At 36.7% G+C, this 21,501-nt stretch overlaps 3 protein-coding genes across 3 annotated transcripts; 2 read left to right on the top strand and 1 right to left on the bottom strand.

Moving 5' to 3' along the window:
* Positions 1 to 256: 256 nt before the first annotated feature.
* Positions 257 to 2,218, top strand: LOC131594890 (chalcone synthase 4-like). The gene is made up of 2 exons (XM_058867095.1): positions 257 to 536; positions 690 to 2,218. The coding sequence occupies exons 1-2, from the start codon at positions 362 to 364 to the stop codon at positions 1,682 to 1,684; spliced, it is 1,170 nt and encodes a 389-aa protein (XP_058723078.1). The 5' UTR covers positions 257 to 361; the 3' UTR covers positions 1,685 to 2,218.
* A 1,362-nt stretch (positions 2,219 to 3,580) lies between these two features.
* On the top strand, positions 3,581 to 4,920 carry LOC131597359 (uncharacterized). The gene is made up of 3 exons (XM_058870063.1): positions 3,581 to 3,735; positions 3,945 to 4,510; positions 4,559 to 4,920. Exons 1-3 carry the CDS (start codon positions 3,581 to 3,583, stop codon positions 4,918 to 4,920), a joined length of 1,083 nt encoding a protein of 360 aa, XP_058726046.1.
* Positions 4,921 to 12,820: 7,900 nt separating this feature from the next.
* On the bottom strand, positions 12,821 to 13,954 carry LOC131597358 (uncharacterized). Its single transcript, XM_058870062.1, has 2 exons — positions 13,646 to 13,954; positions 12,821 to 13,504 (listed from the first exon to the last, which is right to left on the bottom strand). The coding sequence occupies exons 1-2, from the start codon at positions 13,952 to 13,954 to the stop codon at positions 12,821 to 12,823; spliced, it is 993 nt and encodes a 330-aa protein (XP_058726045.1).
* Between the last annotated feature and the right edge of the window lie 7,547 nt (positions 13,955 to 21,501).

Genomic DNA, 21,501 nt, shown 5'->3' with positions numbered 1-21,501 from the left:
TCCCGAGAAGATACGGAATGAATAAAATATGGAGTGAATAAAATATTAGTATAAGATAATCGCGAGAATCACGTTCCAGCATTGTTTATGGTTAAAAAATGCATACCACAGAGCTGTGTGGATCAATCAAATGAGCAATTATTGTTTTGATTATTGGGGCAAATCAAATGAGCATTTTTTTTTTTTTTTTTATAATTGGGGCAATCAATTATTTTTTATTAGTTTAAACTCATGAGTCACTACACTAGATGTCCCTCTTTCCACAAATATAAAACAATCTCATCACAAGCAAGTTAGCAGCACAACACTCTTCACTACTTTTAATTTTTTATAACACATATAGTATTATCATATCAAGAAGATGAATGCCTCTCAAATTCATAGAGCTCAAAAGGCCGAAGGACCTGCAAGCATTTTGGCCATTGGCACTGCAAATCCACCAAACTGTGTTGAACAGACTACATATCCTGATTTCTACTTCAGAATCACAAACAGTGAGCACCAGACCAAACTCAAACAAAAATTTCAGCGTATTTGTAAGTACTAGTTTCCCTTTTTTCACATATATATTTTTAGATATTTGTAAAAATATTTTAATTAACTTAACTTGTGCCGTTAAATTTTCGGATCAAGACTTTTATTATGTAAAATATGGATGCACTTATATTGTTTTGCTGTTACTACTTTAGGTGATAAAACTATGATTAAGAGGAGATATATGTACCTAACAGAAGACATTTTGAAAGAGAACCCTAATTTATGTGCATATATGTCACCTTCTTTGAATACTAGACAAGATATGGTAGTGGCAGAGGTACCTAGACTAGGGAAGGAAGCTGCAATCAAGGCTATAAAAGAATGGGGCCAACCTAAGTCAAAGATTACACACTTAATCTTTTGCACCATAAGTGGTGTGGACATGCCTGGTGCTGATTATCAACTTATAAAACTTTTAGGTCTTCGCCCAAATGTGAAGAGGTACATGTTGTATCAACAAGGGTGTTTTGCAGGTGGTACAGTGCTTCGTTTGGCCAAGGACTTAGCTGAGAACAACAAAGATGCGCGTGTGTTGGTTGTTTGTTCCGAAATTCTTACAGCAATTTCGTTTTGTGGCCCTAGTGACACTCACTTGGACAACCTTGTTGGACAAGCACTATTTGGAGATGGAGCCGCTGCAGTCATTGTTGGTTCTGACCCGGTGCCAGAAACTGAGAAACCTATATTTGAGTTATTTTGGACTGCACAAACAATTGCTCCTGACAGTGACGGAGCTATTTGTGGTCCTCTTCGTGAAGTTGGACTAACAATTCATCTTCGTAAGGATATTCCTGATATTATCTCAAATGATATTGATAAAATACTTGTCGAGGCATTCCAACCCTTAGGTATCTATGATTACAATTCAATCTTTTGGATCGCTCACCCGGGTGGACCTGCTATTTTAGATAAAATTGAGCAAAAGTTATTCTTAAAACCTGAGAAAATGAGGTCTACTAGAAAAATACTTAGTGAATATGGTAATATGTCAAGTGCATGTGTGTTATTCAGTTTGGATGAAATGAGAAAGAAGTCATCTCAGGATGGACTTAAGACCACAGGAGAAGGGCTTGAATGGGGTGTGTTGTTAAGCTTTGGTCCCGGGCTTACTATTGAAACAATTGTTCTTCGCAGTATAGTTATATGAGATCCTTGAATATTACTTTGAGTCTCTTGAAACAATTGTTAAGCATGTGTGTTAAATCAATGTATTACTTTGAGTCTCTTGTGACTTTCTATTGATAAAGAAAATCTTAAGTTTAATATAATTAATATGTAATAATTAATGCGAAACCATTTAGATCCTTCGAATGTATGAGAGAGAGAACAGTGGTCTCTCTCGCTTCTCTCTAAGCCATTTTCGGTTCTTCTTCTTCTTCTTCTCTTGAATTCCATGGAGTGGCAGCGAGTTCATAAGAGAGGTTTCAGGAATGCAACACCAAGGTGGGATGGTTTCCCATTCGGAGGGAGGCAGAAGGGTATTGGAGAGAAGATTTCATCTTTCTATTTTTCTGAATTTCCTGATAGATGCAAGGCAGTGGATATATTCAAATTGTTTGGTTGTGTGGGAGAGGTTGTGGAGGTGGTGATACCTCCAAGGCGAAACAAATTCGGGAAGCGCTTTGGTTTTGCAAAATTTAAGGAGGTGAAGGATGACAGGATGACGGCGGTGAGGCTTGATAACATTCTGATAGATGGGAAAAAAATTCATGCTAATCAACCTAGATTTAATAGGAGTGTAGGGCAAGGGAGAGTAAGTGAGGTGCAGAATCGCGATGGAGGGCGTAGGGTGGTGGTTCCGACTTATACTAATAGATTGGTGGAGAGTTCCAAATCTTTTGCTGATGCTGTTCAGGGGGGGGGGGGGAAAGAAGAAAGATTCCCAGGATCCGTCTTCTTCCTTTAGCTATTCATCTGGCTCAGTGTTAAGGGACTGGTGAAAGAAGTCATTTATTGGGGAGGTATTGTTTTCGGGAGATTCGTACAACATCCAAACACACTTAGAAATCGAAGTTTATTTCTCAATCAAAGTCCGTCCGATGGGGGCGAATCTTTGCTTGCTTGAGGAAATGGAGGAAGGGATCATAGAGTTGATAGTTGAAGGTAGATGGTGGTGGCAACAGTGGTTCAAATCAATAAGACCGTGGCAGGAAAATGAAGTTGATTCGGAGAGGGTGGTTTGGGTTAGAGTCTATGGTGTTCCTTGTCATGCTTTGAGTACAGATTTCTTTGAAATTTTAGCCAACCAAATCGGAACTTACATTTGTGTGGACGAGAACACTATGTCTGGATGCAACATGGATATAACAAGGCTTATGATTAGGGTTCCAACCAATTTTGTTCTCACTGAAGTCTTGAAGGTTTCAATTGATGGGGCTTTATTCACTTTGATTCTCTGGGAAGATTCTTATGGGCCGGTTAGAATTGTTGCTCAGAAGTCCTCTGAGAAGGCTTTGGATTCATACTCATCCTCAAGTTATGAGGATTCTTCTAAATCTGATAAACATGAAGCTGGACATGAGGATTTAGATGCAGCGGTTGGTCCATCAGACAATGAAGCAGAGGATGTTCTTAGAAGATAAGAGGAGGACAAGCAGAAGCAGGAAGATGGGATTGCACACGTTATGCAGGGGTTCAAAGGTGAATGTTCAGAAAATTCAAAATGTACAGAAAACCTTTTGGGGGTAGGGTCAAACTAAAGGAAGGCGAATGTGACTTTTGATAAAGCTTTACAGTCAGTTTTGGAGATTAAGAAGAAGGCACAGGTTAAAAACCATCATTCCATTGAAATATCTTCTAAACATACCTTTTCAGATCTTCATCCTTCCATTGGTGCAGACTCGATACAACATGTTCCTGATAGCAGGGCTCCTTTACCTAATCCTTCTTTGTCAACAAACTCTAGGGCGGCGGCAGTATTGAGCAAGGTTAGGAAAAAGAAGTCAATACGCATTAAACATTATGCTGAAGTGGGTGGGCCTAAATTGAAATTCCCACCTAGGCCCAGTAGGAAAATAAAAAAAAAAGTTTTAAACATTTAAAGATGGGCCAGTCATATGAGATAGAAGGCCCAACCCAGTATTTACCTTTGAACAAGCATACCATAGCACATAATTCTTCTCCTTCTTCATCGGCTAACATAATCGGCTCTAGTGTTCAACCTGATGGTATCCATCCTGATAATTCTGATATAGTTAGGTGAAACATCAAAACACTATATAATTTTGGACCTGCTTGCGATGTTAAATTGTGTGATGCTTTGGCTAAGATGGGAGTGGTGTCGGGATACTCCAGGAGGGATGTTCAGAAGAAATTTTCAGAAATGCAGTCAGTGGAAGCAAAGAAAACGGAAGGAAGGAAGGCGCAATTAAACTATTTTAAATGATTGTTGGGAGTTTAAACATTAGGGGAGGTGGCAACCTTGTTAAAAGGAAGAGGATCAGGAGTATAATTAGCAAAGGCAGAGCATATTTTTTTCTTATCCAAGAAACCAAACTGAAGGAAGTTTCTGGTTCTTTATCTAGGAGCTTGTGGGGATGCGAGGATATATACTATTCTTTTTCTGCCTCTGACGGATTTGCAAGAGGTTTACTATCTATTTGGAAAGCACAAACAGTTACTGTTCTAGCTAGCTTTCGTGGCTCAAATTATCTTGGATCGAAAGTGTCTTGGAAAGGAGGTATCTTTTACATTGTTAATGTGTATTCCCCTTGTTCTTTGCCTTTAAAACGTCAATTATGGTCTCGGTTGTTAGAATTGAAAAATAATTATCAAGACGGGGAGTGGATTTTTGGAGGAGACTTTAATGTGGTAAAGAATCGGAGAGAAATAGTGGGTCAATATTTGAGAAGTAGTAACGTGGAATGGAGGGAATTCTCGGATTTCATTGATGATAGTGATTTAGTGGACGTTCATTGTAAAGGAAAGAAGTTTAGGTGGTTTAGAGGGGATGGAAAATCGAAGAGTAGGATTGGTAGATTTCTTGTCTCCGATAATATCATTCCATCATGAGGAGTTGTAGGTCAATTGATAGGAAGTAGGGATGTTTATGATCATTGTCCGATTTGGTTGTTGGTCAATAAAGAAGATTGGGGTCTTAAACCATTTAAATTCAACAATGAATGGTTTTCCGATAAGAGCTTCTTCTCTTTTGTGGAGGCGGAATGGAAGGGGATTGTTGTGCATGGAAGAGGAGACTTCGTTTTAAAAGAGAAATTTCGCATAATTAAAGATAGGTTGAGGTGGTGGGATAAAAACATCTTTGGGAAGGTTGATTTGGAAGTAGAGGAAGGAGTTAGAGTTTTGAATGATTCGGATGATAGGGAGATTTGGGAGGAGGAGGCTCATCTAAACAAGATAAAAGCTTCTAAAGAATTTGGTTAAACCTAAAGCTAAAGGAGAACGTGTTAATTCAAAAATCAAGACTAAAGTGGTTAAATGATGGAGATTCCAATAGTAAATTTTTTCATAGAGTTATGAAGGAAAGGAGGAGAAGAAATCATATTAGCTCTTTGAACACAAGTGGGGGGTGGTTAGTTCGGTAATAGAAGTAAAGGAAGCAGTGAGAGGGCATTTTGAAGATAAACTCAAGGAGGATTGTTTTGATAGACGTTTATTGGATGGTATTATGGTTACTTCTTTGAGTGCGGAAGAAAGTTTATTGCTTGAGGTTCCCTTTTCGATGGAGGAGATAAAAGGGGCGGTGTGGAGTTGTGATGGCTCCGAAAGCATGGGACCGGATGATATTTCCCTTCTTTTCATCAAGTAGTGTTGGTCTTTTTTAAAAGAAGATGTAGTCTCTTGTTTTAATGACTTTTATTCCGGGGCCGTTTTATCTAAGGCTATTACTTATTCATTTCTCACCCTTATCCCGAAGAATGACAATACTTTAGGCCTTAATGATTATCTTCTGATATGTCTAGTGGGAAGCATTTACAAGATTATTTCTAAACTATTGGCTTGTAGAATCAAGAGGGTCCTTTCTTCGATCATTTCCAATTGTCAAATTGCTTTCGTTCCGGGTAGGCAAATGTTAGACGGGGTTCTTGTCGCTAATGAAATTGTTGAATTTGCTAGCAAGGAAGGGAAAGAGTGTCTCCTCTTTAAAGTCGACTTTGAAAAAGCCTACGATAAAGTGAGTTGGAATTTTCTTAGATATATGATGAGGAGGACGGGATTTGGAAACATCTTTGGGCCATTAAAGCGGTATTGAGGGGTTTTAAAATGGTGTCGGGTTTAAGAATTAATTTTCATAAGAGTAAATTGATAGGCTTTAATATCAATCCGCATTTTTTGGGAGTGGCAACTAATTTCCTCTCTTGTAGGACGGAGGATAAAGAGTTCAAATTTATCAGTATATTGGTTGGGATAAATCCAAGAAGGATTTCCTCTTGAAAGCCTCTCTTGGATAATGTTAGGAGGAGATTGAATTCTTGGAAAAGTCGGTGGCTTAGCTTTGGAGGTAGGATCACTCTCCTAAAATCGGTGTTGAGTAGTATGGCGATTTTCACTCTTTCTTTTTATAAAGCTCCCAAGAAGATTATAGCGGAGTTAAATAAAATGCAAAGCAATTTCTTATGGGGGGTTTGGAGAAGAAAAGGAAAATGCATTGGGTTAGTTGGAATGATTTATGCTTACCGGTTGAGAAGGTTGGTCTCGGTTTTAGAAGATTGGAAGATTTCAACAATGCGCTTCTATTGAAGTGGAATTGGAGAATCTTTAAGGCTTCTAATTCTTTATGGTACCGTATATTGAAGGCGAGGTATGTGGATGTGAAGTTAAGGGCAACCTTTGGTGTCAAGAACAAAACAAAGGATTGGTCATCTTCGGTGTGGTGGGCGGATATTTCATCCATGGAGAACGAAATACCGGCTGATTTTTTTGCTAACAATTGTTATTTTCATGTAGGTATTGGGCACTCAATTTCATTTTGGCATGCTTATTGGTTGGAAGAGGGCATTTTAAAGGATCTTTTCTCAAATATCTTTAGAATTTCTCATTTGCAAGATGCCTCTATTGGAGCCATGGGAGGTTGGAAGGATGGGTGTTGGCTTTGGGGTGACCTTGGTATCACGACCCCCACTGCTACTGTTTTACTAGCTGCTGCCCCCAACAATTTTGGTCCGGTCGCTGCCCCGGTTGTCCCGGACCGGCTGCTGCTTGCCTGGAATTGGTACAACTGCTATTGCCGGCTACTATAATGCCGGACCAGCCGGATTTGGCTTCCTGGAAGCACGAGGATGATGAAGTTTTTTATGTATCTTCTTGCTATAATGTCTTGAGTAGAAGATATATTCCATTTGGCCTGGAAAATCGCTATGACTTGGATGGAGGAGCTTTCTCAACAAAATCACAACTAAAGACTTGCTTTTGAATAGAGGTATTTTTAATTCCTCTTCGAGTTTAGAATGTGTTCTTTGTGAGGAATTAGATGAGACTTTGCTTCATTCTTTTTTGCTTTGTCGCAATGCCGCTATTGTTTGGAAGGAGATGGCCGAGTGGATAGGATTGAGTTATAATTGCATTGTTGATTTTAAGGAGAATTTCTGGAATTGGATCACTTTTTGTCGCACAAAGAAGGTCAAAAGAGGAAAGGAGAGAATTGTTTGGTCAGCCATTCTTTGGAGCATATGGTTGCGTAGGAATGAAATAGTTTTTAACAACTCTTCTTGGAATTCAAGAGATGTGGTGTGGAGTTGTAAAGCGCTAATTTGGAGGTGGTCGTATATCGAGAAAATTACGCATTCCAATTGTAATTTCTATGAGTTTAGCAATAACCCATTGTTTTACTTAAGTTAGAATTCAATCGGAATGTAATTTTCTTTGTAGGTTTTAAGCCTTGTAATTTGTTCTTGGTTGGTTTCTTATTAATATATTTCTTGCCTTAAAAAAATGGCAAAATGATAAGCCAAATAGTTATATACCTTTAATTATCATGTTCTCTCTGTTTAAAATAATAATAATAATAATAATAATAATAATAATAATAATAATAATAATAATAATAATAATAATAATAATGGAAGCTACAAATTTTATCATATTATTTAACAAAATTCAGATATTTTGATTATTACGGAGAATGTGAAATATACATGATTCTGAATGAGAATAGTAAAGTAAAATAGAAGAATAATAAAAACCAAAAAGATGTTGAAAGATATGAACAAAATAAAAAACCAATGCAGAAGGAAAAATGTTCAAAAGGAGAAGACTTGTAACTTTTGTCTATCAAAGACAGTTAGGATTTAAGAATATAGAGTTCCTAAATGTGCCTTTCATTTATTTAAGCATCCTTAAAGGTAACCCATGTCTATTTATGTGTAACTAATACTTGTATAATAAAATCTAAACCATTTTCTTTCACGACTTCTCTAATTTGTATTGCGGATAGAACTCAATTAATCAAAAGTATTATTTAAAACATACTTGTATATAATTGTATGGTATATTCCTTACATTTACACTTTTAATTGGGTAGGCGATATTAATAACATAAGGTTTGTTCTTGTGTCTTGACACAATGTGAACCCTTTTAGTGAGAGTAGTTTGAATTTGAAGCTTTATTGAAATCTTATTTTGTTCTCTAACCTATAGTCTATTATCTTTAATAGAGCAAATGGACATATATAATGGTCACATCAATTCCACTATCACATTAATACCAAATATATATCACATTAATTTCAAGAGTTAGAGCAATTCTTACACCTATATTGTAGGTCCAATACTTACATTAAACAATGTTCACCTTATTTATATGGTGATTACTGTATTTTATAAATAAAAAAATATATTTATGAACAATGACTTGAACATGATTGGCATGAGCAGTGTGACAGTGAATAATGCACTAATAATGACTTTTAGTGATAAAATAAAATTGATTAAAATATAAAAAATTAGTTAATGAAATGATTCAGTTGGTTAAAAAACATTCAGATATTAAAAATAATATAGTAATAAAATAAACTTGATTAATAAAAAGTAAAATGTTGGTTAATAAAGTGATGAAATTGGATAATAAACATTTAAATATTAAAAATATATTTTAGTTGTAAAAAAAATTGGTTAATGAAAAATAAAATGTTAGTTAATGAAGTTATAAAGTTGGTTAATTAACTCTCATATTAAAAAATAATTTTTAGTAGTAAAAAAAAGTTAATGAAATTTAAAATATTAGTTAAAAAATTAGGGTCAGATAAGTTTTTGCTCCCTCTAAATATCTCAATCTTCATTTTTAGTCCCTCAAAAAAACTCCTTCAGAGAATGGTCCTCTTAAAATTTTCCGTCCACACTTTTAATCCGTCCTGTCAATGTCCGTTAACAGAAGCTGATGTGGCATGCCAACACAGACTTAGATGAGGAGAGAAGACTCTTTCACACTTCTGCAGCACAATTTGAAATTGTATAATACTAACTTGGGATATTTTCTCTATACACTACCTAATGTTGCTTCCTACTCTATTTATAAGTCAAGGATTAGGGTTTTTTCTGTTGCATTGGATCATGGGCCTTTATTCATGAAATTCCCTCAAGCCCAAGCATCCACCAATTCTTCAGCATAAAAAGAGAGAATCTTCGTACCAGCAGACAACAGTGGGAGACCAGGTGAAATGTGTAGACTATCACAACAGGAGCATGCGGCGCAGCAGTGTACTTTTATACCATATTTTGTCTTTTAGGGCCACCTTCCTTATCTTTTGAATATTTCCACTATCAATTTCAGTACCACCAAGCCTTTTCCCTCCACTTAGTACTCCTTTCCTCGCTATCTTCATTAGCATAACAACACCCAAGTGTTAATTTTCATGATCCAAGTTTCTTCAGCTCGTAGCTCATCAGCAGACTAGTTCAGTCTTGCCTCAGCTAGACTTTTTCTAACCTCTACACACAAAGTACAAAGTAAACTAACATTTGGGAGCACCTAATATACTCCACACTAATTTGACTAAGACAATAAAATTGCATGGAAATTAAGCCAATAAACATAAAAATAAAACTAAACTATTATTTATAAAGCCATGTATTAACTCACAAAATGTGGGTTAACACACCCCCAAACTTAAACCATTACTTGTCCTCAAGTGATGCGACAGGAAAAGAAAAACAAAACACATCAGGAATAACATACTCCTCATTAATCGGAATCATTCCTCAACTCAAATTTGCTTTCCTCAGGACTTGTCTCAAAAATAAGTATAACTCAGACTGGAGGCTCAATGATAAACAACTATTTTATAAGCTGCAAACACTTCTTGTCATGACAAAAGTATTCTTTTAGGTTAACTAGCCTATTTTCAAATTTTGATTGTGGATCGGAAAAATAACAAGTGTACTATTTTCACCGATGTAGTTGTAATGGGTTTAACCCCAAGTATCGATCTCGAGGACTGCGTAGGAAATACGGATGTTTAAAGTATGATTCAATTGAACAAAAAATGAGGTTTTGGTTTTGTTGGATTAAATCCTTGCAAGGAAATAATAATGAGAAAATGCTAGGGTGAGTGGGTGATTTGGCTTGTAACACTCTGAATTGAGATTTCTTCAACAAGTTCATAACATTCAGTTACCACATCCTTAGTATGTTTTCTCCTAAACCCTTAGTGAGAAAACCTTTGGTCTTCCAACCTAAATCCTAAGTCCTCAGGAACCTAAATTGAAACCAAGCTTTTATTTTACCAAGATTATATGATAAATATAGGGTATCCCTAATCCTAGGTGATATCTACTATAATCAAATTCTACACAAACCCTAACAACTACAATCCAGAATTGTTAGCCGTAAATTAATCTTTATTTGACCGACAAAGAAAACATTAAGAAAATTGCATAATTTAACTGAATACTATAAACCAATGTATTGAAGAAATAAAAAATTCATAGTTATTACAAAACCAAATCAGGACCACCCCCTAGCATTGGGGGGTTTAGTCTCTCATATTATTCAAGAAAAACATAATAAAGAATTTAGACATTACTAAAAAAATAATGGTGACTTTGATCTTCAATGGTGGAAACCCTTGAATCCCTCTGTCTCCAAAACTCTTGATGAAGCTATCTTCTCTCTTATGTGATTTTCTATCCTATGATGCCAAAGTCCCCAAAAATAACTCCAAAACTCAACTAAATAGTCTAGGTACAAATCTCAGTCAAGTGGAATGTCTAAAGTGCCCCAAAGTGGAGTTATAGTGAAAAAGCCCTAAAATTGGAATATTTCTCGCTCTCAGCAACATTGGTCATGCAAGGCAGCATGGGCCGTGTTGCTTCCATTCCCTTTTTTTATTTTAGCTTCAACCATCTTGACACGGCCGTGTCAGGCAACACAGCCCCCCGTGTCAGGTTCGTGGTTTTTGTATGGAGATGGGGATACTTTCTGACACGGGCTGTGTTAGGACTTCAAAACTTCAAATTTCCATCTTTTCACTTTGTGCTCTTCATCCATCCTTGCACCTTGCCTTAGACTTTCAACCAACTTTGAAACATGCACACTAACAACAAGAAGACATCACACACATTTAAATAAATCAAAGTAAACATAGTGCCCAAGAAATCAAACACACGTAAAATACTCAAGTAATAACAATAGAATTCAAACCAAAGTGTTACCAAATTGACTTATTTAGACTGAATGCATGACATAATTTAAGTAGAAATGGTGACCAATCACAACCCCAAACTTATCTCATTGCTTGTCCTGAAGTGATTTAAGAGATCAAACAGAGGTCACCCTGGATTTTCCTTTCCATATCACTACCGATGTTATTCGCAACTTGCTTCTACCTTTCTAATAGAACCTCTGGCTTGCCAAACCGAACTTTCTACCACACTTCACATCAGAGTACCTTTTTACCTGCAAGCTATTTCACACTTCTCACCAAATCTCTCAGAATTAAAGTGTTTTGCACTCACGAAATAAAGGTATGCAATATCAACTCTTAGTTTCAAATAAATTCTACCTTCACTACACAAGCAAAGTTCACACACTTTTTGAGGTTTTTTTTGGGTTGTAATGGGGTTTAGGTACGATGGGATACACAAAGAAATGGATAAACAATTGGTTTTGGGTTCGACATTCATATTGTGTTTCTCGTCTTTGTCCTAAACTTGTTACACTAGGGATTTATTCGACTTAGACTCTTTTGCTTAGCTCAATTTTTGTATGAGTGCTTAATGTAACCGAGTCTTTCATTCAGGAAAGTGTTTCTTTCCTTTTTTTATTTTTTTCGGGACATCCATTCGTATGTCTCAAAAAAAATTTATTTGCATTTTTTTCTTTTCTCTTTTTCTTTTTTCTTTTTACACTTGCCCTCTTCTATGATGATTACTACCCCAAACTTAGATTTTTGCACAACTCTGAAAACCACAACATTCATGCCGAGCAAGGGTTATAACAAACAAAATGATATGGCTCAACGAGGGTAACAAAGGATAAACATATCATTTAGGATGGATAGAAAGGCTCACGTGGTAAAACAAACAAATGGCTTAGTGTGTGTCCTCATATTGTACTGTATTAGTAGAACATACGCAAAATCAGAATGATAAAGTCATACCTGAATGAACTCTCATGATGATTATCTGTTGTGTTTGGCTTTTTGTAACCTCACCATATTGGATAAGCTTACAGGTTCCAAAGCACTCTCCGTGTCATGTGGCTTCTTTTCCGGCGCAGGTACACCATATTACCCTCTTGGTCCTAGTATCACCAAGTTGCCTCCAACGGTTATTTTTCTTTCGGCTGCATCAACTTCCAGGGTCCCTCGGGGGAGTAAGTCCAGGTTGCACCTTTCATCCACTAACTACCATTCACCATTCATCTGGCATCCATCAATCAATCTGTAACACAATGTCAACACAACACACAAACAAAAACAAAAATGGAAAACAACTAAAAGCAAATGAAAAGAAGAACCCCTCCCACACTTGAACTAAACATTGGCCTCAATGTTTTAGAACAAGCCATAGAGAGGTTACTCATAGAGGGTATTACAATTCCAACTGCAGCTTCCTAATTTCCACCAGAAAGACTCCCTTTTTATTCCCTGAAAGGCAAAGCAAAGACAAAGAATACTAAGTTATTAAAAGCGTGGGATGCCTTCCACGAAGCGCTTCATTTAACATCGCATGGCTCGATGGTCCATTACCCTTTATTATGGGGGTACTTCCTCTTCCAAACCTTGTTGCTTGCTACCTCCTCCACCAAGAACTCATAAAGATGAAAAACATGGACCACTTTTCTCTTCAACTCACTTACCGCTTTCATCTCCTCACCTTGGTTTTCTTATTTCTTTTTCTTCTTGACTTCTATAGCGTCCTTAGGACTTTTGATAGATGCATGAGCTAGTTCCACCTGAGAGACGATGCATGAAACTTTTTCCGGGAGAGGTTTTGGAATTTTATTTTCTCCCTCAATTTCGATCATACCAACCGAAGATTGGTTATGTCCACATGCAACTTGCTTCCTGACTTCTAGCACCTTCAATGTTATCTCCTCATCAAATGATTTCACCTTCAGTGTCTCTTTCTCAATATCGAAATTGCAACAACTAGTCAGCATAAATGATCTTCCAAGAAGGATAGAGGTCTCTTCATCTTCAGGAATGTCCATGATATGGAACTCCATTGGAAAGACAAACTTATCAATTTCCAATACATCTTCAGTTACCCCATATGATTTCATGATGGTCTGATCAGCAAACTTCAATTTTTTTCCATTCTCACTTATCTTTCCCAAGTCAAGCTTTTTGAAGATAGACAATGACATTAAACTCACACTTGAATCAGAATCAATTAACACCTTTTTAAACATTTTGTCCTTGATAGTGCAAGGTATTGCCACTGCTCTAGGATCTTTCTTCTTGATTGGTATCTTTCTGTCAGGAGAGACTCTACTACACTTTTCAATTACAATCTCGGGCTCACCTCCCACTGGTCTCTTTTTAGCAATTACCTCTTTCATGAATTTCTTGTACAAAGGGATATGCTCAAGTGCTTCAAAGAAGGGTAGATTGATCTCTAACTTTTTAACCAGCCCATCAAACTTCCCAAAATCTTTCTCTTTTGATTCCTTCTTGGACACTCTAGAGGGGAATGGTAACTTTATTACCGGTTTTGCATACTTTTTATTTTTCTCTTCGAGTGGCTTAATCGGTAGTGCAACTATTTTGGGCTCCTTTGGATTTTCTCTCACTTCCAAATCTACCTCTATGACAAAGTTATCATTTGTTGTCACCGCATTGACATTTTCTTGGTCTTTCGGGTTTTTCACAGTTGAGCTCAGAAGAGTACCTTGTGTCTGTAGAGTTAGATGTTGTGCTATCAGACCCATTTGAACTTCCAGATTTTTTATTGAAGCCGTGGTGTTCCTCTGGTTGTTCCTTGTCTCTTCTTGAAATTGAGAACAGTGTGCAGCCATTTTCTCTATCGCCACTTCCCATTTTGCCTTCGAAGGAGCTTATTGTTGCTGATCTTTCCAAGAGAAGTTGGGATGATTCTTCCACCCTGGATTATAAGTGTTAGAATAAGGATTGTTCTACTTCAAGTACTTTATCACCTCAATCTGCTCTAGAGTTGCAAGACAATGAACGGTTTTGTGTGGTCCATTACAAATATCACAACTATCGCTTGGTGTTTGTTGGACTTGAGCCACTTTCTGAGTACTTATGTTCAGCGCCTTCAACCTCTTTTCCACCTCTACAACAACTGTCTCTTCAATTTTCACCTGCTTGTGAGCTTCCAACTTTAAATCAATTACTCCTTCTGGTTTACTTGTAACCCTGTCATAGAGCTCCAAATGCTCATTTGCGGCGATTGCTTCAATGATCTTCTTCATACCAGTGGCTGTTGCAAAATTGGATGAGCCACAGGCAGCTGAATCTAGAATTTTCCTTGTCTTTAGTCTTAAACCATTAACGAACATCTGCATTTGTGTAGTATCATCCATGTTGTGAGTAGGATAAGCCACTAGGAGTCTTTTAAATCTTTTATAAGCCTCCCCTAGTGCCTCACTCTCTTTCTGCTTGAAGTTAAAAATTTCATATCTTTTTCTCAATGACACTGATGCAGGAAAGTACTCATTCAGAAAAGCCTTCTCCATCTCATCCCAGGTGGTAATACTCCCTGCAGGTAGGGAATAGAACCATTCTTTAGCCTTATCAGCTAAAGTGAAAGGGAACATACGTAACCTTTTTGGTTCCGCAATATGCCCATATATCTTTAATGTGGTACTCATCATCAGAAATCTTTGAAGGTGTTTATTTGCATCTTCGTTCATCCTTCCAGAAAAAGACCGCCTTTCAAGTTGATTGGTCGTGCTAGGATGTAACTGAAATTGTGTCGCATTCACCGGTTGGTTCACAATTGTCATTCGACCAGCCGGTGCATTATTTCCACCATAGTCACCAAGAAGCCTCTCGACAGGTGGTGGTGGATCAGCTGCCATTGTCTCAGGAATTATCTCGGCATCTGAATCGGAATACTCTGAATGAACCAACACCTCTTCCTCTTTTTCTCGTTTAGCTCGCCGTAGCCTAGCGTGCAATGATCTTTCTAGTTCTGCGTCAAAAGGAAAATCAGCCGAGGTCTTACCCCGCATAAACAAATTAGACAATTATTAGTAATAAATAATAAAATGCGAAAAATAAAATTATAGTTGACAAGCAACAAAATTTCAATAGAACTAAGATTAAAAATTTGTACTTTTGCAGTCCTCGGCAACAGCGCCAAAAACTTGATAGGAAAAATAGCAAGTGTACTATTTTCACCGATGTAGTTATAATGGGTTTAACCCCAAGTATCGATCTCGAGGATTGCGTAGGAAATATGGATTTTTAAAATATGATTCAATTGAACAAAAAATGAGGTTTTGGTTTTGTTGGATTAAATCCTTGCAAAGAAATAATAACGAGAAAATAAATTGACTTTTATTATCAAATATATGAAATGCTAGGGTGAGTGGGTGATTTGGCTTGTAACACTCTGAATTGAGATCTCTTCAACAAGTTCATAACATCCAGTTACCACATCCTTAGTATCTTTTCTCCTAAATGCTGAGTGAGAAAACCTTAGGTCTTCCAACCTAAATCCTAAGTCCTCAGGAACCTAAATTGAAACCAAGCTTTTATTTTATCAAGATTATATGATAATTATAGGGTTACCCTAGTCCTAGGTGATATCTACTATAATCAAATTCTACACAAATCTTAACAACCATAGTCCTGCATTGTTAGTTGTAAATTAATCTTTATTTGACCGATAAAGAAAACATTAAGAACATTGCATAATTTAACCGAATACTATAAACCAATGTATTGACGAAATCACAAATTCATAGTTATTACAAAACCAAATCAGGACCACCCCCTAGCATTGGGGGGTTTAGCCTCTCAAAATATTCAAGAAAGACATAACAAAGAATTTAGAAATTACTTAAAAATAATGGTGACTTTGATCTTCAATGGTGGAAACCCTTGAATCCCTCCGTCTCCAAATTTCTAGATGAAGCTATCTTCTCTTTTCTGTGATTTTCTATCGTATGATGCCAAAGTCCCCAAAAACAACTCCAGAACTCAACTAAATAGTCTAGGTACAAATCTCAGTCAAGTGGAATGTCTAAAGTGCCCCCAAATTGGAGTTATAGTGAAAAAGCCCTAAAATTGGATGATTTCTCGCTCTCAGTAACACTGGTCATGCAAGGCAGAACGAGCTGTGTTGCTTCCATTCCCTTTTTTTATTTTAGCTTCAGCCATCCAGACACAGGCAGCCATCCAGACACAGGCCGTGTCAGGCAACACGACCCCACGTGTCAGGTCCCTGGTTTTTGTAAGGAAATGGGAATACTTTCTGACACTGGCCGTGTCAAGGGACACGGGCCGTGTCAGGACTTCAAAACTTCAAATTTACATATTTTCACTTTGTGCTCTTCATCCATCCTTGTACCTTGCCTTAGACTCTCAACCGACTCTAAAACATGAACACTAACAACAAGAAAACATCAAACGCATCTAAATAAATCAAAGTAAACATAGTGCCCAAGAAATCAAACACACATAAAATACTCAAGTAATAACAATAGAATTCAAACCAAAGTGTTACAAATTGACATATTTAGACTGAATGCATGACATAATTTAAGTAGAAATGGTGATCGATCAATTGTTTTCTCCTATGATCCAAAAACTTAGACTTGCAGCTTGAAAGGGGTTTGTGATTTTATAATTTTCTGAACCTACACCTAGGACCTACACTTGCATGCTTTTTATTTATCAAAAACCAAATTGTAGTTGTCTCACCTTTTCACTAGACGGGATCTCACTTGTGATGAGTCTAACTTGCTCTTATGGTAAGACAAACTAATATTCCTCTATTTTTGGACACAGGAACTTATTTTAAGCATTGCTCTTCCAGTTTCGGGCACAAGAGCTTTATTTAGGTGTGCTCATTTGGAAACTTCCTATTACACACAAAGGTGTGTTTATTTGTTTAAGACATGCAGTGTTCTCGGAGTGTCATAGTCCTTATACAAATTATACCAATCACCCCACTAAGCATTAATTCTAGTTTCTATTTCATAAGCAAAACCAAATCAATTTTATCACACAAGATGGTCACCTAATAGGCTACATTATTCATGAAAAGTCTTGCCTATAACATAAAATCGATGTCAAAGTCTTACTCAAGTCCATGTTCCCTGTATTGTTAAAGTCCTAAAACAATCTCTACGTTTGTACACAGTCCGTTCATAAGGGGAATGTCACTCGAGTAATCTATTTTATTATTAATTATTTTACCATTAAACATGATAAATATTAAATTACGGGGGCATGCTTTTAATATAAATGAAAATTCTAGTAACTCACGCTGGATGTCTTACTGGATGTTATGACAACGACAATTACACAACACAAAACGTTAAAACAGAAACGCATAAAAACAATAAAGAACACACAAAATTATTTACTCAGTTCAGTTCAAATAACCTACTCTGGGGGGCTACCAAGCCAGGGAAGGAATCCAATATAATCAGAATTAATTCGGAGTTAAACTCCCCCGTTTACAACTCCTCACTTAAAACCTACCCAATGTAATTCCAATCTATTCCTTGACCTGAGTATCTCCACTCACTCCCCGTCAATCACAGTAGTGATTACAAATAAACATTACACAAATTCAGAGAGAAGACACACTTCAAAAACATACCTTGATCTGCTTAAAAGCTTCAATCAAGAGACACACACTCGTGCTTAAAAGCTTTGAGTGACAATTAACACAAACAACCTATTCCAACGTAATCATCAAGGACAATTGCTTGGAGTATAAGAGACAGCTACAGAACTATGGTTCTTCACAATTAACAATCTTTTTTTGTCTCTGCGTTCCAAATTAGGACTGCAGACTTTTTATATGCAGCTCTTAGGCCTTGGGCTTTTTTAGAAACAAATTAGGGTTAATCAAGTTAACCTAATTTACACGCCATCTGGTTGTAACATAATATGCTGTCAGCAAAATCTTCTAGACAAAATATTCAGCACACAATAAAAGGTTTCCTAAATTGTTGATTGAGAGAAATCAGGAAACACAATCAACTACCTAACTAAGAATGAAACATGCCACCAAATACCCTATTTTACCCTTTCAGTCATATTTTATTTACACTAATGAATGCTCTTTTAAGTAATTGACTAAATACATGTTTGTTATCCAATAAAAACCAAAGATTATGCCAAGTGGCAACTACATCTCATTTTCAATTTACCCTCCTCTTTTTTATTTTTCAAAATTTTCAAAATTCACACTATTTTCTAAAAGACAATGCTTTTACCCGCTTACATTTCCTCTTTTCATTTCAAATTATTCTGCATAGGGTTCATTCCTCTATTTCTATTCTAAAAAACATCTAGGGTTTGAGAAACCTCTTTCTCTCTTTCGTTATCACTCTCTTTCCCTCTTAGAAACCAAAATATCTCTTCTAACTCTTTCACTATTCTACTCCCTCTCTTTCATGTTCGGTTTCCAAGCTTCTCTTCCATTAAGAGGTTTGCTACTATTACAGGTCGGTTTTCTACCCGCTTCTTTCAGTGTTCACTTCACAAGTCTTTCCACTGAGAACAAAGAACGTAACGATCTTCATCCTTATTTGCGGCGTGTTTCCGGAGCGACCAACAAGCAACCAAGGTTTAACGGTCACGTGCTCGATTAAGGGCTACTTCTCCACCCAATTTCCCCTTCTTCACCAGAAACCAAACTGTATTGTAACTCCATGTTTCTTCCCGATCGCTGCGGTATCTAGGTTTTCTCGAACTTCATGGCTTCCCCCGCTCATTTCGATGATGTAAGTGTTGTTATTACCTCACACCATTGCCTTTTACGATTCTGTTTGATCATAATTTCGGTTATGTGAAATGTACGATTTTGATTTTGGAGGTAAAATTGTTGGAAGACACTTAATTTTCAGTTGCCACTAACTCTACAATTTATTGTACATCTTTATTAATCTGCTGCAACTATGCATTGTTTTACTATTAAATGACAGATAAAAGGAAAACCATTTCAAGAAAGTCCAACTATGCAAGTAGCTTTTCGATCTCTGCAACGGCAACAAGTCTTTCATGAATTATTCAGATATCTTCTTATGGATTTTTTTTGCAGAAATATATTTAGGTTCTTCATTGTATTCTGGCTTAATTTTCCATAACCGTATACATGAGATTGTTTACGAGTTGGTGCCATGATTGTTATATTGTTAGATCTTGACAGGATTATTTGTAGGGTAAGGGTTTATTTCTTTTTTGGCAGATAATGACTTCCTTTACATATGCTCTTCTATTTATTTTCATATTGCAGATCAATCAAGAATGTTGTAGTTGAAAGTAAGGCCTGTAAAGAGAAATCCGATGATCAAGCCGATGATTCACGGTCTTTTATTTTGCTCAGTGTTCCATTATTTTTCCATGCTTTCAAGGCCTCATTCATGGTCTATTACATTGCATTTTCTTTCTCTCTCTCTCTCTCTCTTCATATTGATGGAATGAATCATCAATGAGAAAATGCTTCTCATTGATTGCTTTATCATTACCACTTTCTGTTTCAAAAGTTGCTTACATTTAAATCCATGTTAATTTTTAATGGCTTCATTCAAAAGATCAATAGCAAGAATAGGCTAAATTCTAAACATGCAGAAAACCTCATTGTTAGACGATAGGGATGGTCTAGAGGGGGGTGAATAGACCACCTTTTCCGACTTAAGATAAATTTAGCTTTTGAAACGTGATTCCCCAGATTCAAACTTATCGTCTTAACGATCAAGTTATCGGGGACCAGATATGTGCAATAACCGAATGGATGAAAATGGTGAATTTTAATTACTCGCTTCAACGAAATTATCAATTGGCTAGCATACACACTTAAATGAGTCTTACTCGCAACGAACTGTTTAACTCAAATCGACCAAAAATTGATTGTGTAATTTTATCAAACACGATATTTTTGCTCAACTATGAGTTTTTACCGAAAATGAATATAGAAAAGATAAAACTAAAGACGATAAAGAACACGATATTTTTTAGGCAGTTCCTCTATCGTCCTCGCAGGAGTACGTCTGCCCCTAATTTCAAATGAAATTAGGAAAGTTTTATTTGATTGCAAAATGTTTAACAAGGAAAGAGTTTACCAATCACCAACTACACACAGGCAGTAAAATTGAATACAATTCTTTCCTCCCATTGATTCAAGTAGAACCAAGTCAATGTCAATGATCTTCACCGACCAAGACCTCGATCCTTCCTTTTCAATCCTCCGATTGTAGCAAATTTGATGAGCGAATCTACAATCCCTCAATTCCTTATGCTCAGCTGAATTGAACCCAAAGCGAAGCGATCGTAAAAAACCTTCAAATCAAACCCTTGATGTAGAAGGAAAAACCCTAAGGTTTTATACAAGAAACACCCTCAACTATCTTCACTCGAACAAGACAATAGTCTACCGTCGAACCTTATCAACGCACGTTCCTTACTTCGATCGAAAAAGATTATTATGTGTGATTTTCGATCAATAAGCGAAAGGTTGAAGATGAGAAGAAGCTTGAGTATATCTTTCACGTTTCTTGTTATTTTGCTTGAGAATGATCAAAGACAATATATACCACACCTTTTTCATTGGCCACTTAAAATCAGCAAAAAACCAGTAATTTTAACGATAGGTCGACGTGTCTGTCTGTGTAGGTCTCTATTGCAATTCTGCACTTGTTTTTGGAGAAAACGAGACACATGCGTCGACCTGTAGGGTCGGCGTGCGCATACCCGAGATTTCCCCAAAGTTCCATGCGTTGACCTGTAGGGTCGGCGTGCGCATTCCCGAGATTTCCTCTAAGTGCCATGCGTCGACCTGAACTGGCAATGCGTCGACGCATTCTGCCTTAACATAGAATTTTTCTCAAGTCCACCAATAGGTCGACCTGTAATATTAGTGCGTCGACCTGTTGACTGAATTTTGCCAAAAATGTCTTTCCTTAATGCATCCACTTGATTCCTTTGTTTCCACATTAATTTGGTCAAGTTCACAATGTTTTGACATCATGAAAATACACATTTGCCCTCACATACTCCCCCTTTTTGATGATGGCAAAACTTGTGAATTTTGTCGAGTGCACTAAGCAAATTCTCACATTGTCACAATGCATTTTAATTTTTGCTTGCTCCCCCGATCTTGGTGCACATATTTGCTGCACTGTCTAGTCTAATCCAATACCTTCTCCCCCTTTGACAACATCAAAAAGAGACAAGCATTGTTATACATATATGGTGGGTATAATATCATTCAATGTTGATCATAAACAAACCCTTTTGCAATCATATTCGAATAGCAATCATTCACATAAAACGATACTAAAGACAATATAAAAGGCAACAATAACATAAATACCAAACAAACCATGAGCACATAGCTCAATGTATCAATCTTACACAA

Source organism: Vicia villosa, linkage group LG4 (genome assembly GCF_029867415.1).
Source record: "Vicia villosa cultivar HV-30 ecotype Madison, WI linkage group LG4, Vvil1.0, whole genome shotgun sequence".
Classification (NCBI taxonomy): Eukaryota; Viridiplantae; Streptophyta; class Magnoliopsida; order Fabales; family Fabaceae; genus Vicia; species Vicia villosa.
The sequence above is the reverse complement of the archived record's forward strand: the minus strand, read 5'-3'. Positions and strand labels throughout refer to the sequence as shown.

Coding starts and splice junctions, on each gene's coding strand:
- LOC131597358 (XM_058870062.1), bottom strand. CDS start 13,954: ATGGCTGCACACTGTTCTCAATTTCAAGAAGAGACAAGGAACAACCAG. Junction 13,505..13,645: donor ATAAAAAGTATGCAAAACCG/GTAATAAAGTTA, acceptor CCTTTGTACAAG/AAATTCATGAAAGAGGTAAT.
- LOC131594890 (XM_058867095.1), top strand. CDS start 362: ATGAATGCCTCTCAAATTCATAGAGCTCAAAAGGCCGAAGGACCTGCA. Junction 537..689: donor ACAAAAATTTCAGCGTATTT/GTAAGTACTAGT, acceptor TTACTACTTTAG/GTGATAAAACTATGATTAAG.
- LOC131597359 (XM_058870063.1), top strand. CDS start 3,581: ATGGGCCAGTCATATGAGATAGAAGGCCCAACCCAGTATTTACCTTTG. Junction 3,736..3,944: donor GATAATTCTGATATAGTTAG/GTGAAACATCAA, acceptor TTTAAACATTAG/GGGAGGTGGCAACCTTGTTA. Junction 4,511..4,558: donor AAAATCGAAGAGTAGGATTG/GTAGATTTCTTG, acceptor GAGGAGTTGTAG/GTCAATTGATAGGAAGTAGG.